This window comes from Plectropomus leopardus, chromosome 11, assembly GCF_026936395.1.
Source record: "Plectropomus leopardus strain MGB_pleo_1.0 chromosome 11, ASM2693639v1, whole genome shotgun sequence".
In the NCBI taxonomy this organism is placed as follows: domain Eukaryota; kingdom Metazoa; phylum Chordata; class Actinopteri; order Perciformes; family Serranidae; genus Plectropomus; species Plectropomus leopardus.
Window position 1 is genome coordinate 17,208,499 of NC_142186.1, and position 14,959 is coordinate 17,223,457.

The following is a 14,959-nucleotide window of genomic DNA, read 5'->3' on the forward strand; positions in this document are numbered from 1 at the left end:
AAAGCGTTATATAACTTATCATTATCATTATTATTATTATTAGTATCATCATCAAATATTCTCAAAAAGTGTTACTGATATCATCAGAGTGATCCGAACTGATCGAAAACCAATTTAAGTGAACATCTTACATGTTCTCTCGTTCACACACATGCGCGCGCACAAACACACACACACACACACACAAAAAGAATTCATCTGGGGCAGACTGACGCACACCCTTAAAATAATAACCCATGTAAACACGGGTAGGCCTACATCGCTCTTCGGTGTGCAAATGGCATCAGTGCACGTAACGACGCCGCGCCGGTTCGTAGGAGTGTTAAGGTGAGGGTGTGTTAGAGGCCAAATGTTTTGGTAAACCCGCTACTTCGATGAGCGTCAAACGAGAGAAGGGCCTGGTACACAGTGCGCCCATCGGACTATGCCTTCCACAGCTCGGGAGGAAAGCAAAAAAGGGAGCGGACAGGCAGAGGACGGAGCGACGGACAGCGACGACAGCGGCCGTCTCGTGTGCGCTCTGGAGATGGAGATGACAAACCGCAGCCTGCACGGAGGCTCCAAGGTGGATTGTGTAAATTGCGATGGCTTGCTCAAATCAAACGGCGGCGACTCGACAGTGTCGGTGCCGCTGTCACTTCCAGGGAAGCGGACAGCTCACATGGAGGGAGACGACCTCTACAGACTGCGGGACAGAAAGTTTTTATTAGAGGATAAAAAGCGGCTTTGCGCGCTAGCCTTGGGCACCGCTCTGCTGGGGATACTGCTCATGATCATCCACGCCGAGACGTGTCCCCGCTTCTATAAACCGGTAGGTTAACTAATAAGTTGGTCAAATAAGACCTCACCTCTTAAAACTGGGTGCATAACCAAATCAAGTGATCATTGAGATGTACACTTTGGTCTTGTTGGCACTGTAAACAGCATGTTGCCTATCTCTGTTTCCACTGCAGTTCTGATTATGATGCACTGTGCTAACAAATATCAAACCAGAACTTGAGCTAATATAGTACATGTAAACCAAAACATTTAAACATTACTTAAATGCAACTACTCTGTATTGTCAGCTGTTTCACACATTTTAGAGTTGGCCCTTTAACTCACTGTCAGATAATAAATGAATCAATAAAATCATCACTATCTGGCTTTCAGCATCCTGCAGTAGATCTAAAGCCTGTTAACAATGCTGCTGTGTTGCTGCATCTCAACTCTTTTTGTCACAGTTACAACTGCTCAACATAGTTTTACACTCAGACTCTAAAGGAACAGACACACAAAAATGTATGTATATCTATTAAGCTTTGTTATGTCATGTCATATTTCAGTAACTAAACTGATCCAAACTGGTGCAGAAAAAACATCATTACACAACTGGCTCTATTTGTTGTCACAACAACTTCTCTGATTAGCAGACAGCCCCATGCAGCACAACAGCAAAACCTGCACCTGGGTTTTGACCCCCCCTGACCCTCTGATTAGTTAGTCCATTTCCAGACACACTATTTGGTAGCACAGCCTCATGACATTAACATGCAGATCTCAGTGGATAACAATGCCAGGCCACACAATCAACAAATTATTAACTCCCCCCGACTTCCTACAGCACACGCCAGTTCCACATGTGGAAAAAAGTTCTCATGCACGCCGCGAAAAACATCAGACCACCTCCATGCTGTGAAGTCAGTGATTGATTACAGTGTCAAAGAGCCCCCACATTTCTTACTCAGCTACAGTCTTTTGAGAAAACTGTGGAAATAGGGCCTGACCTTCTGTGTTCAGAGAGTTGGACTCTGAGAGGCATGGTCGTGAAATTAACGACGTTGGCACGAATATGACATTACTATTCCAGTTTACAAATACGAACCAAGAACAGGTGTTGTCTGTCCATTCCTAACAACAGGCATCAGCTTCTGTACCATGGAAATGCTGATGCACTGGAAAAGTGTTCCCTGCCACAGTTAAAGCATATTATTTTGGAGAGGCTGCATTGCTGATTTAACCATAGCTTATATAACTGTTTTCAGCACTCGTCTTTAAACTTCTTGTGATGTCCAAGTCATGAGTGTGAGCTGTGACATCTTCGCCTCTGGCTGCTGACTGACATGACTATTGGTCACGTAGAAGATGTCTTAACAAAATATAGCATCTTTGCAGTGGCCAGTATTGCTTTTTTATTTTTTTAAAGTCATATACTACAGGATTCTTTGGAGCTGCCTTTGTAGGCCTATCAGATCTACAGTCTGCAGAGTTATATTTTAAGCTTACCTTTGCATGGTTATGCAAGAAAAACAGGGCTATTTATGGCACAGTTTTCCACATTTCACCTCTTCCCCTACAGCGAGATTGCTCCCAGTACTTTAGGCTATCTTTCCACATCATTTAGTGTGTAATTAGAGTGTTTGCATGGCCAGTATAAAAGTCTCTATGTTTCGAGTTTGGCTGTGCTAGAGCCACGAGTGTGCACTTTGACCTCATGTCCTCTTTTCTGAAACACTTTGACGAGTTTCCTGGAGTGACAACCCAAAACAATATCCACATGAGGTTGAAAAGACAAGCAGGACGGCCAGTATTTAAAACACTATTCCTTAAAGTTTGAAGTTTTTATGAGCTCTACACACTCTGATTCTCAACCTGGTGTGATTGTAAAATTGCAGGTTTGTGGTCCAAAAGTAGAGCAAATTCGACATCAGCAATCTCAGATTAATTTATATCTGACATCTGAAGCTGCTGAGATTTATTTTCATGCTATGATTCTCTCACAAAGATCACACTGTTAAACCACTTGGTCTCTTAGTACTGATACAATAATATAACCTACACGATCACAACAAATATACAGACTATTGTTGTGATATACATCCTAGAAATGGTCTCCCTCACAAGGAAAATCTTATTAAATGTTACAATATTTTGTTTAAGATATAGACATATTGTCATGATTTAACTGTTGGCACTGACTGGAAGCTCAACATGTTTTTGGTTTGTATTGTTTGCTTGCATTGTTCATCTCTCTGCTCATCACTTTCTTCTTTCAGGTTTTTAATCCTCTGTTAAGCTTCATGCCTACTTTCTCCTGTTATGGTTTTAAATGTTGATTGTTTTGCCATTTTAATAGTAACGTCTGGCCAGAGCCAAAGGCAGATTAAAGTACTGATGTATAATGGACGGCGATTTCCTTGCGTGCTAGTTATGACTCATTAATTTTACTTGCCTGTCAATTGCTAAATACACACCTTTATAATGTGAATGTGTTACGCCTGGACTTCAGCCATTGCAATTATCTAGCATGATTAAACTAACAAAAAAAAATTAAATATATATATATATATATATATATATATATATATATATATATATATATATATATATATATATACATAAATATAATGTTTGAGTTTGTTTTTAAGTTAAACAGCAATGAAGTGAAAGCTACATTCTCAGGACACTTAAAATGAAGTCCTCAACATTAAAATGAAGCTTTTGTAAGTGATGTAGCCCATATTTTCTGTAAAATCACAGGGTAATAAGTTGACTCTTTCTCTGTTGAAATGTAGTCAATTTGTCACCCACACACTGAAACCTGGCTTACATACATCATACAGCCCACATGCAAATTGGCATTCACGTTCAAATTCTGCAGCCCCGTGTGGAACATATCGTTAGTCACCCTTAAACCACATTCTGTGTATTACCACATTTGCATACATTAGCAACAAGGTGAAACACACCTGAAAACTGCCTTGCTAAACATGGGCCAGCTGCAGTCATACATGCAAAAACTTGCACAAAAGTTGTTGGAATTTTTAGAACTGAGCTGACACTACCAGAAGTGGCAAAGATCAGACCCCACGCATGGATGTTATCTGGCTTGTTTTGCTGATCATTCACAACTGGAGAGCAAGAAGTATCGCAGTGAGCTGCAGTGGGGATTTGTGGTTATGAAAACATGTTGACTATTGTGTCATGAACCGTGGTCCTCCTGCAAAAGATCGTTTTAATATTACTGTAGGACAGTTCTCAATTCCAGACAGTTTTCTTAGGGGCTGATGAGACACTGCAGCAAGTTTGTAAGACAAAAAAACAGCAGTGCTAAGAGTCCCATGGATCAGAATGGGAAACCTGGCATTCTACTCACCTTTGGTCTTAGATAGTGAGTGATCAGCAACACTTCTTCTGTAAAGTATCTTCGTACAGCTTGTCAAACACCAGTCCCCTGATTTCACTCTTCAGCACACATCCAGCCAGGAATTTTCCAACATTATGCCGCGTTTGACTTGGTCACTGTAACGAGAACAAAATGTACATTGTCACCAAACAGTGATCATAGAGTTGTTATCAGGTAACCTCACAGTGAAATCAGCTTATGCAGGTTTTGGTTAGAAATGAAGGCATAGTTTGGATTTTTTTTGAGTGCAATGCTTATTATAGGGTATTATTGAAATTCAATGCATTACCTACAGTAGATGAAAGTCGGCACACCTAATGTTTGAAGAAGCAGTCACAGGAACTGAGCAATGTGATGCTGTGGGCAGGGGCAGCAGCAAAACGTATCTAGCCACCTAAAAAAACAGTATACACTATGTTTAGAATCTTATGGTTATTTTGGGCTGTTTTGACAGCTCTTCCTGACAGGTAACTGAAGCCGTTATCTATGCTTTCTCCCAAGCCACCAGACGCCTTTGACAGAAACAGTAATTTTACTGTTGAATGAACTAACCGATCAATGCACCAGTAGACCAGAAACACCCGTGTTCTTCAAAATAAAATAACCATTTTTGTCAAGGGAGTCTGGCGATTTTGGGAAGAGCATTGATAACAGCCTCAGTTAGCCATCAACAAGGGCTGTCTGATGGGAAGGTAAAGCGGTTAAAATACTCTCAATATAAACTGATATTGATTTTTATAAAAGCTGGCCATTTTTAGGTGGCTAAAGTACTTTTTGTTGCTACCCATGTCCACAGCAGTACATTGCTTAGTTTCAGTGCTGGTACTTCTGTCTGATTCTCAAAACTGGGGGGATGCTGGCCATCATCTACTATGAGTACACTGACTATCATACAACCCAATTTCAAAAAGCCTGAACCATCCCATTAACTAAACCTTCAAATGTGACGTCTCATTTTCTGTGACTGTGCCACAACACCAGTATAACATTCTTCTAGGATATTATAATTATTATTGTTATTATAAGCTACTTGTAAGCCTATCTTTAAATTTATTAGACAATATCTCTAGTTCTTTGAGTGACCTACAACACAAGAATCTACATGAAAGCTAATAAGAACACACAGACTAACAAACCAAACTAGAAAACTCAGAAAACTCAGATGCATGCAGTAAATCTTTGGCAAGTATTTATTCATCACAGTACATACAAACCAGACCACCTTCTTCGCACTGGATTTAATGTTTTATTTTTAATTATTGTGCTATGCCTTGGGTGGCCTGTCCTTGTGATGGTTGCTCGATGTCCATCCAAGACTATGAGAAACAATCCGTGTTAAGGTTTACCCCAATAAGCTTCACCAGGCCTGAAATGAACCAATATGAAAAATGTTACAAAACCAATTAAACTCGGCAAGAAACATGTTGTTGAACTCTCTGTTATGGAATGTGGTGAATTGTTGAGCTTTTGGTCCTCTAATTAGCCCTGGATGAAATACAGACGTGATGTGGATGCTACGGGAGAAACTGTGGAAAACAGCGTACCTTGCCAACAGACGTCACACCACACCACCTACACGCTCAAGTTTTCTCAAGTTTGAAAGTTTGTAATTATCTTTTTTACTGTAAACCACATTAAACTACACTTCCCGTTAAAAACTTCCACTGACGTCGCATCACTTTCAGTGAGATGCATGACTGAGGAGTATAGGTGCTCTTTAACCTGCTGAGATAAAGGTGGCAGACGCTTGGGCTTCGTTCTTAATTCATTTGTGTGTCCGGCTGTCAGTTCTTTGGAATGTAAAGTATTTAATTATAAGCGCTCCTGTTACTCAAGTTGAGTGGCTTTAATGTACCTTTTTGCAATACATTACGGAATCAGTAATTCAACTTTTATTAGGCCTAAGTACTGTAAATTTATAATGAAGTGTAGTTTGGAAAGGCAAAATTTACAGAGTAGCCTACAGTTATACTGTTAAACACCAACAGCAGGATATTCCATTTAAATTAGTACCGAATCATCTTTTATGGAAAGGAAATCTCTGACAAGATGGTTAACACAGTTTTAACAGCGTCACAGATTGGAAAGGGATTGATTATTTACCATGGAAAGCACATTCAAAATACAGGAAAGGTATATTTTCTTACTGAAAAGTAAATTTTTCGTGGGTGTATCTTAATGTGCATGTAATGAATCCCATGTATACTAACTGATCGTCCATAAGGGCTGCAACTGTTATTTTCATGACTGATTAATCTGTTAATTGTCTTTTCCATTAATTGATGACTACTAAGTCCAGTGGTTCTCAACTTTTTTCCATGTCAAGGAACCCTAAATTGATGCACATTTAATCACAGATATGATTAGATTTCACTTCAGGGACCTCCATCTGAAAAGATTTTAGTTGTTAGATATGATTTCGAGTAGAATTCTATATTCGTCAACTCAAGTTGAAAAGATAAACGTGGAGTAAGTGAAATTTCAGAAAAGTCCCTTGGGCTCACTTCCACTGTGAATTAATGAATTAATTAATAATTCACATTTTCTGGAGACCCCCTCAAACTCCCTTTAGGTCCCCTGGTTAAGAACCACTGGTTTAGTCAACAAAATGTCACAAAAAGCATGGCCAACAGACCGTAACCCAGTAGTGTTTAATTAACAGTGATACATACATTTTTCATGGCACAGTTGTTCGCTTGGGATGGGTGAGGGATTAAGTCCTTCTTGCAGTTTAGCAACTCCATCTGTCAATCTGTCCATCCTGTTTGTTTGTTTCTTTCTTTTTTAAGTGCCCTTTGGCTAGTGGATACACAGCTTTAAGGGGACATATTGAAATAATAATAATCTCTGGGGAAAGTTTTATTCTGTATCCTATTGTCCTTTTTGCTCCTTAAAAACAGAAATTGGTTTAAAATGTATTAACAATACACAAAGGCTCAGCTGACTATTCGCATATGAAAGCTTAACTCGTTGCTTAAAGAGAGCCTGGAAGACACCCTGTACCATATTTACTGTCTTCTGCTATTCAGTGCATGTACACATAAAAACACATGAAATGTTTGAAAATGTTTAAACATGTAGGCCTATATAATGTATCCACTGGTATTTTTCTTTAATTTTGGTATATGTGTTAATGTATTATGTCTTATACGTTTTTCTTTAAAAGACCAAATATTTAGCTATCTAACTAACTATATAATTTGCAAATACATAATGTATTTAAATAGGATACTTCCCCATGGACAAGCTTTAAGGTTTATCAGGAAGCCACTTTGGACTGCAATAACCATATGACTGTTTTGAATTTTTTATTTCAGTAATCTGCTGTAAGTGTAATCATAATTTCTCCCCACAGGACATAGTAAGCGCTTCTATTCAATATAGATGCTTGTGTTATCTTTCAACCCCTCTCATCGCCTCCTGTGAGCACAGGAAACCATTCAGTTTAAGAGCATTGATAAAACTTTGATAATGAAGAGGACTAATAAACAAGATCAACTCTTAACGCCTTATCTCCCTTGTCTCCACTTCCTTGCCAGGGCTCAAACACTGCCTTATTCATCAACTGTTCCATCAGCCTGTCCACTGGGTGTCTCCTGATCCTCATCATAGCCTTCCATTATAAGGACATCAGGGTGAGTTTGCCTCTCCCCCTTTGTTTCCAACAGTCTGGATGCCCTAATTGTGATGTGGTGAGAGCCTGTCTGTTGATCTTAAGGGCTGGACTTGCCATATTTTGTGCATCAATTTTCATACCAGTAAATGTTTGTCCCAAATTATCCTGGTTAGAATGATTCTTTGTTCGAGACACTTGAGGGCAATCGTTTTAGAAGGAGCTCTCGGTCCACTGATGGTAGCCTCAACACTGATTATCTGTGCTATATTTGCTGTGTGCGTAAAAAACCCTGGACGAAAACCTCAGCCCACACAGGCATGCACAATGTTGCAGCTGCGCTATTTTTCCAATCCACATGGCTCGCTGCCGTTGTGTGTGAATTCAATATACATGAAGGGATTGGTTGAAATTAGACAGAGTAAACATTCTTTTATTTGCCCTTGTGCGCACTCACAGCATGCGTATTCAATAAAGTGCAGAATGAACAACAAGTGCAGAGAGCTTTTCTGTCAAGCTGCTGGGTTTATACTCTCACCTACAGTGTTTTCACTTTGGTTGCAAGTCATGTGTGTCTGATACACACAGGACCATGCAAGTGCAGGGACAAGATAAGGAAGGGTAGGTTAAGGGTGGAGACTAACCCAGAGATAGTTCAGCGATGCCTGATGTAACTTTAAATCTTGGGCCTCAAACGTGACAAACTAAGTCAAACAGAGAACATCAAGATGCTACAAATCAATGGAGCAAAGAGAGGAGAAAGTGGACTTTCACATACATTTTTGAACAAACTGAGATACAGTAAAGCTTTATATTGATTAGCACATTTCTCACACGTGAATAGTAGGGGTGTGCCATATCATAGCATTCAAAATAATACCAATATAATTTTTCATATAATCCAAAAAATCATATCCAGATATTGGCAGTATTTCAACTTTTTGACATAATGGGTTTGATGGTCAGTACTAAATACACACTCACACACACACACACACACACACACACACACACACACACACACACATACACATTACAACTGAAAGAGTAGAGGAGGCATGCAGGTCCAGGTGGACCCTAACTCAATCTCTAAGGATTTTTCCAAAATAGAAAGAACTTGCCCATTGATTTATTTTCTATACTAGTCATACATTTACATTTGTTTTCATCTGGCAGCTGTTAAGATCTTTTTTTTTTTACTGTGCAATTAATATGTTGATTTTTAAAAAAATTTTTTTTACATTTTTTGTTTAGTTTTTACTGAATATTTGAAGGCAAACTGTTATGTTTATTAAGTATTTTTTTAGTATGTTGTTGTATCATCAAGAGTGTTGTTATAGCAAAAATACCCTGAAATATCAAGATAATATTTTAGGGCCTATCGCCCAACCCCTAGTGAAAAGCTTGTACAAACTAAACAAATATAACAAATATACAGTTCTCTTAGCACAGACCTTCACAAACAGGATGTACTGTACTGTAGATGTGTATTTGCATTTATTGTATCTGTGTTTTTAGCTTAAGATGCAAAATACACATACATGCAAATATGTGTATCCTATCATGCCACATAATGATTTAAATTTTGTGTGACCAAGTAAACATATTGGATTGAATTATTTTTTAATGAAAGGATTTTAAAGGTGTTTTTACTGTGCAGCTGTCAATACAGAACTATTTTAATTTGTACACTCCAAGGTTTACAGTCGAATCATAAAAACTGAAAAGCACAGTAGTTGTGCACATCCACAAACAGTTTAATGCAGGTGCTGGACCAATATTAGATTGCAATAAATAACATAAAGAAATGTCCGCCCACCGTAGCTCCCTTAAGTGCAAATTATTAGCACATCCACAAGTGACATTTTGAGCTAATGATCTTCTTCAGAAATCTAAAAAGCTACAGTGTACACACCTTCCTTTGTATCATAAAGATTGCATATCAAGCTGTGCAAATAGCACTGCTTTAATAATGTCATCAACTAGTATTGTAAGAAAACGAGGTGAAATTGGAGCCAAGTGTTTTGTTTATACATTCGAAATAGAGGATATGTTGAGTTACACATATTAACAGCAAGATGTGACTTTATTTCCACTGGTTTCCATCAGCACTTTTATTTTCTTCTCTCTCTCTCTCTAGGTGCATTTCCAACCCCTCTCTTTTTAAGTGCATTTTCAATTTGCACATAAACAAAATGCCAATGCCAATACAATCCAATACAATTGGGGGAGGAGGAAACATCAAAGTTAGCATTGCCCTGGTTCCCTTGACAAAAAGCCAATTGGATTTTTCCATTGGATTATTTCAGAAAATAAGATCTGTGGCAAATAAACATTTATGATGCTTACATAATTTGTTCAGCAAGATAATGTTAACAGATGAACACCACTTCAAGATGTTTGAAGCTAAAATGCAATTTGCTAGAAGTAAAAACCTATGGGTAGGCTATGAATGAACCACACCACAGTTGCATGACTTAACATCCCCTCAACAATGAGGCTGTACAGCCGTGTTTGGCATGATGACACTTTGTAGTCTCATTTAGCCACATATTAGAAACAGTCTTTTTTAAGACACATGAGGGCTCTAAAGTTCATAAGTGGGGTATTTACTGATGTGTTTTATGTCACTGAACAAAACCACCACCACAAAGTCACTAAAGCTTGTGGTAACCACAGACCTTATTTCAGGCATCTAACCAAAAACCCATTCAAATAGCCCATTGACTTCAAGACGAGGAAACCCGGAGCGCTAAAATGCAAACTCATTTCCGGGATTCAGGACTCACTCCCATACTACTCAATGGAAAAGGATTCAGCAAATAAATGATGACATACTGTCATGACTTACCTTCATTGCCTAGGCCACTGCAAGCTCTCTTTGTTATCTCTGGAAGGCTTGTATCACATTCTTTCACTTAATGCTGTCACCAAAACTCTTCAAACAGCACAGAGCCATGATAGCTGTTGTTTAAAACTCTCCATATCCATTGTCTGGTGTGCTGTAGGTAATTAAACATCCATTGTTTTCCATTGTTTGAGGTTTGGTGGGCGATCTTCTTCTGCAGTGATATAATGGTAGTTGACAGGAGAATTAGCACCACCCACTGTCTATCCTGATAAACCAATTCCAGTAGTGCATGGAAAAGCACATACATTTGCATTTTCTTTTGCCTAATTTCTGAAAATTTGGTTAAAATTTGCACTATAACTTCTGCCTTTACTGTCCTCCTCCATCTTCAGCTGTTCATCATTGACCACAACCAGGTGGATTGGCATATTGCCATGACCAGACAGAGAGTTCTTCTGATCATTCTGGAGCTGTCAGTCTGTGTCATCCATCCTGTTGGCACATACTGGGAGGTGGGCCTCCAGCCCAACTCCTCTTCCTCAGCCACACTCTGTGTTTCCAACCACCGTGGCGAGCACATGATCAACGTGGAGCTGCTGCTATCAGTGCTGATGTTCCTCCGCTTGTACTGGGTTCACAGAGCCATCCTGCTGCACAGCAAAGTGCTGCTGAGTGCCTCTTACAGGAGCATCGGCTCGCTCAACAACATCAACTTTACCTTCCGCTTTGTACTCAAGATATTGATGAACAAATACCCGGCACGCACACTGTTGGTCTTCATCATCTTCTTTTGGATCACTGCGTCCTGGATGCTTACACTGTGTGAGAGGTAAGAAAGAGAAATATATGTGTAATGTCAGAGGTCAAACTAGCAAAAAACTGTATGATGTAAATTTTTTGTGCACACAAAATATTAGAATAATTACATACCATTTTTACAAATAGGAGACACATAAACTTTTGCACCAACTCAGATATTTAATTTTTATAATAAGAGGGACATACGTCAAAAATTGCAATGGTTTTAAGTGGAAAAGCATTCAATGAACACTCTACCCTGAAATGTAATATTATGTCGTATTCACATGAAATCAGGTAGACAGTAGATGACAAACCAAATATACTTTTGGTGGATGAGGGCAGGTTAAATTAGGTGAGGATGACAGAGAATACTAGCAAGGGCCAGATGTTATGTAGCTCCTTTACACAAGGCAAAAATATGGGCAATCTGGTTAATTACTGGGCATTGCTAGAAAAATTACATTAAATAATGAACACGTTTAACACAAGTTATTTCATTTAATTATTTTATGCCATTATTTGTGAACAATATGGAATCAGCATTGCAACATATTGTCATGCATGTTTTGTTTTACCGTCCTGCCACTCCATATTTTGCTGCTGTCCAGAAGATGTTGCCCATCTGCCGTCTATTTGTCTGCCATCTACTACTTGATTCCGTGTGAATGCAGCTTTATTCATAAACTGAACAATAAAAAGATTGAAGAAAATTGACACCATATTTATTTCTGTCAACAATTTACGAAGCTACAGCCAGCAGATGATAAGCTTATAGTTTAGCTTAAAGACCAAAAATAGGCTAGCCTAGGCAGAAATGGCTAGTTTCGCTTTGTCCAAAGTTTAGTCATGGTTTAAAAAATATGAAAAGCCAAGTTGTGGTTTTACTGACTTCCTGGAGTTTCTAGAGGCGCTGGTAGATATTCTTTTTTTAAATCCCTTTGAACAGCTATCTGTTTCCACCTATTTCCAGTCTTTGTGTTAAGCTAACCATCTGTTGCCTGCATTTCATGGTTAGCCTAAAATTATGGAAGCAGTATCAATCTACTCAACAAACTCTTTGCAAAAACACAAATACGTGCAAAATGTCAAACTATAGCTTTCTTTAACGCAACATACAGCATGAATTTGTGTGTACAAGCTCAACTTAAAATTTCACCCACCTACTAAAGTAATGTTCCTTTGACACTGTCTAATCTTTTCTTGATCGTTCCTAGTTTTATGACACAGCTGTTCCTACTCAACAAATATTGACTGGACTCAACACATAGCAAAGGTAACAGCAAAAGAATGCCAGTCGTTTGATTTACACAATAATCCCCATTACCTATTAGCTTAACGCGTTCTGCACGACCATTAAGAGAGTGAACTTTAACTACAATCAGTTATCATGGACTGAACAAATGTGTCTGCCCAAGGCACATTTTTCTGTCAAATCTAAGGAGAATCAAATTAGGTGAGCAAACAAAGTTTTTATTTATCTTTCAATGGAAGACTTTGTTTGGATTTTAGTATCAGCGGCATTTGTACCAAATAGTGAATAGAGTTTTCCAAATCTTGATATCTTTAAGAGTGGACAAAAATGTTCCTGAATGGTATTTTGTAATACAAAGTAAGCTACCAGCACCCATGACTAATGTTTTAGGATTTCTTTCACTAATACTCTCTATTATGAAAGTAAAATTGTGTTTGCTATTCTCTTTATCACAGGTGCCTACACACATGCAGGCATGCACGCACGCACACACACACACACACACACACACACACTAGAGCTCTGTCTATCTTCCCCCAGACTTCCACTCGCCGTCACACACATTAAATAACCTAAATGTGTGCATAGTTTAACATTCCTCCTCAAACCTTGATGGTCAATTTGACTTTCCTGTTCAGAATGGATGTCCAATAACTGATTTCAATCATCAAATCATCAAATTCTATGTTGTTACTCTGACAAATTGCTCTTTAAAGTCAGCCAACTAAACGTCAACTTTATCCACCACAGTCTGTTTGGCTGTTTGAACAGTGTGAGATCATTTGTTCATTTGAACCCTAATGGGAGGTTCAGCCTTCACTTTCACATGTCTCAGTCTTGTATGTTTTGGTTTGTCAAAAGTAATAAAAGAACTTATGATTGATCACTGATAAGACCACCAAACCTTTTAACACTGAACTGTTACTCTAGCCATGGTGATTACCAAATCCACGAGTCAACACGCACTGTATGACCTCTGTCTGGTTTCTACCGAGTGTACATTGGACCTGTGCTTTATCATGTTTTACAAGTTTACACTGGTACCCACCTCCAGCCTTTATAAGTACTGTAGAGCATCAGCACAGATAACACAGTTTGATTAACAGACCTCACCTTTATCAAATTCAGAAGACTCATCGTGCACAGGAAATGTTTAACTTATTTATGTTTCTAAGACATAAAGTTATCTGTCACTGTAATAACAACAAGGTTCCTGGAAAAGACTACATAACTTGTTACTTATTATAGAGACATGGATTGTTGCAAATTAGAATTAAACAATTAAGAGCTTCCAATTACTTTATTCCAATTAATTACTACTGTAACCTAAGGAGACGTTAAGCCAGTTTATCAGTAGGTCAGTTAAACATGCAATAATTTGAAATTTGATAAGGTGGGGCAATATTATGATATTAACAATAAAATGATATAAATCTTGTGGTAGCTTTGATATTTTTAAGCAATATTAGGTCTTTGTGGGAACTGATGTCCTGCAGGACATCAGTGCAGAGGACTGTTTTATGGCAATGAACGTTGGATATATTCGATTTATGGAGACTGGATTTTTACAGGACTTTTGAGTCAATGTAATGAGGTAAATTGATTTTTTAATTTACCACTCCATATGTACTTTTTTCCATAAACAGTTTGTGGAAGGTATCCTGAAAACCTACCTTATCAAGGCATATACAGCCAACATAAGGTTACATATACAGTGATAGAAGATTTTCATGTCTTTCACTCCTATATATGGAGAATATGGTTTGCCTCTAAGATTCATTAATGTATGACTATTTCAATTTTTAAAAAAAAATTAAAATAGAGCATACTTTTCACAGTCATGTATCTGCAAATCAAAAACTGGTTATAAACTTAACACTTCCAACTCAACTTAGATAACTGTCTCACTTTATCTTTAATTTCTTTATAATACATACTGAACTAGTCATTTTAAGTTGAAAATGGTTATGAAATTATTTTCTCCCTCCTGCAGAAAAACTGACGCAACAACAGGCAAGATGGACACGGCAATGTGGCTCATAGCCATCACTTTCCTCACAGTGGGCTACGGGGATGTGGCGCCCAACACCAGCTGTGGCAAGGCGGTGTGTCTCTTCACTGGAGTCATGGTAACTAGGTTGGGTTGCTTTTCGAGAAAAAATGTTACTTAAGAAAATGATGATTTAATTCTCATGCAAGATTTCTCATGGAATACAAAGGTTTCAAAAACTGTTTTGTTTAAATGCTCAAAAGTTGCATGCAACTATGTGCATATAA

The 14,959-nt window shown here is 38.3% G+C and overlaps 1 protein-coding gene across 5 annotated transcripts in view; it reads left to right on the top strand.

Moving 5' to 3' along the window:
* The window catches only part of kcnn4 (potassium intermediate/small conductance calcium-activated channel, subfamily N, member 4), a 26,515-nt gene continuing 11,556 nt past the window's right edge, over positions 1-14,959 (top strand). For 2 of the 5 annotated variants that reach the window (XM_088084107.1, XM_088084109.1), the window contains exons 1-4: positions 5-811; positions 7,705-7,800; positions 11,022-11,458; positions 14,676-14,811. In XM_088084107.1, the coding sequence (XP_087940233.1) occupies positions 425-811; positions 7,705-7,800; positions 11,022-11,458; positions 14,676-14,811 (1,056 nt within the window). In that variant the 5' untranslated portion in view covers positions 5-424. Of the gene's footprint in view, positions 812-7,704; positions 7,801-11,021; positions 11,459-14,675; positions 14,812-14,959 lie in introns of all 5 variants that reach the window. The other 3 variants (XM_088084105.1, XM_088084108.1, XM_088084106.1) reach the window with 3 other exon arrangements.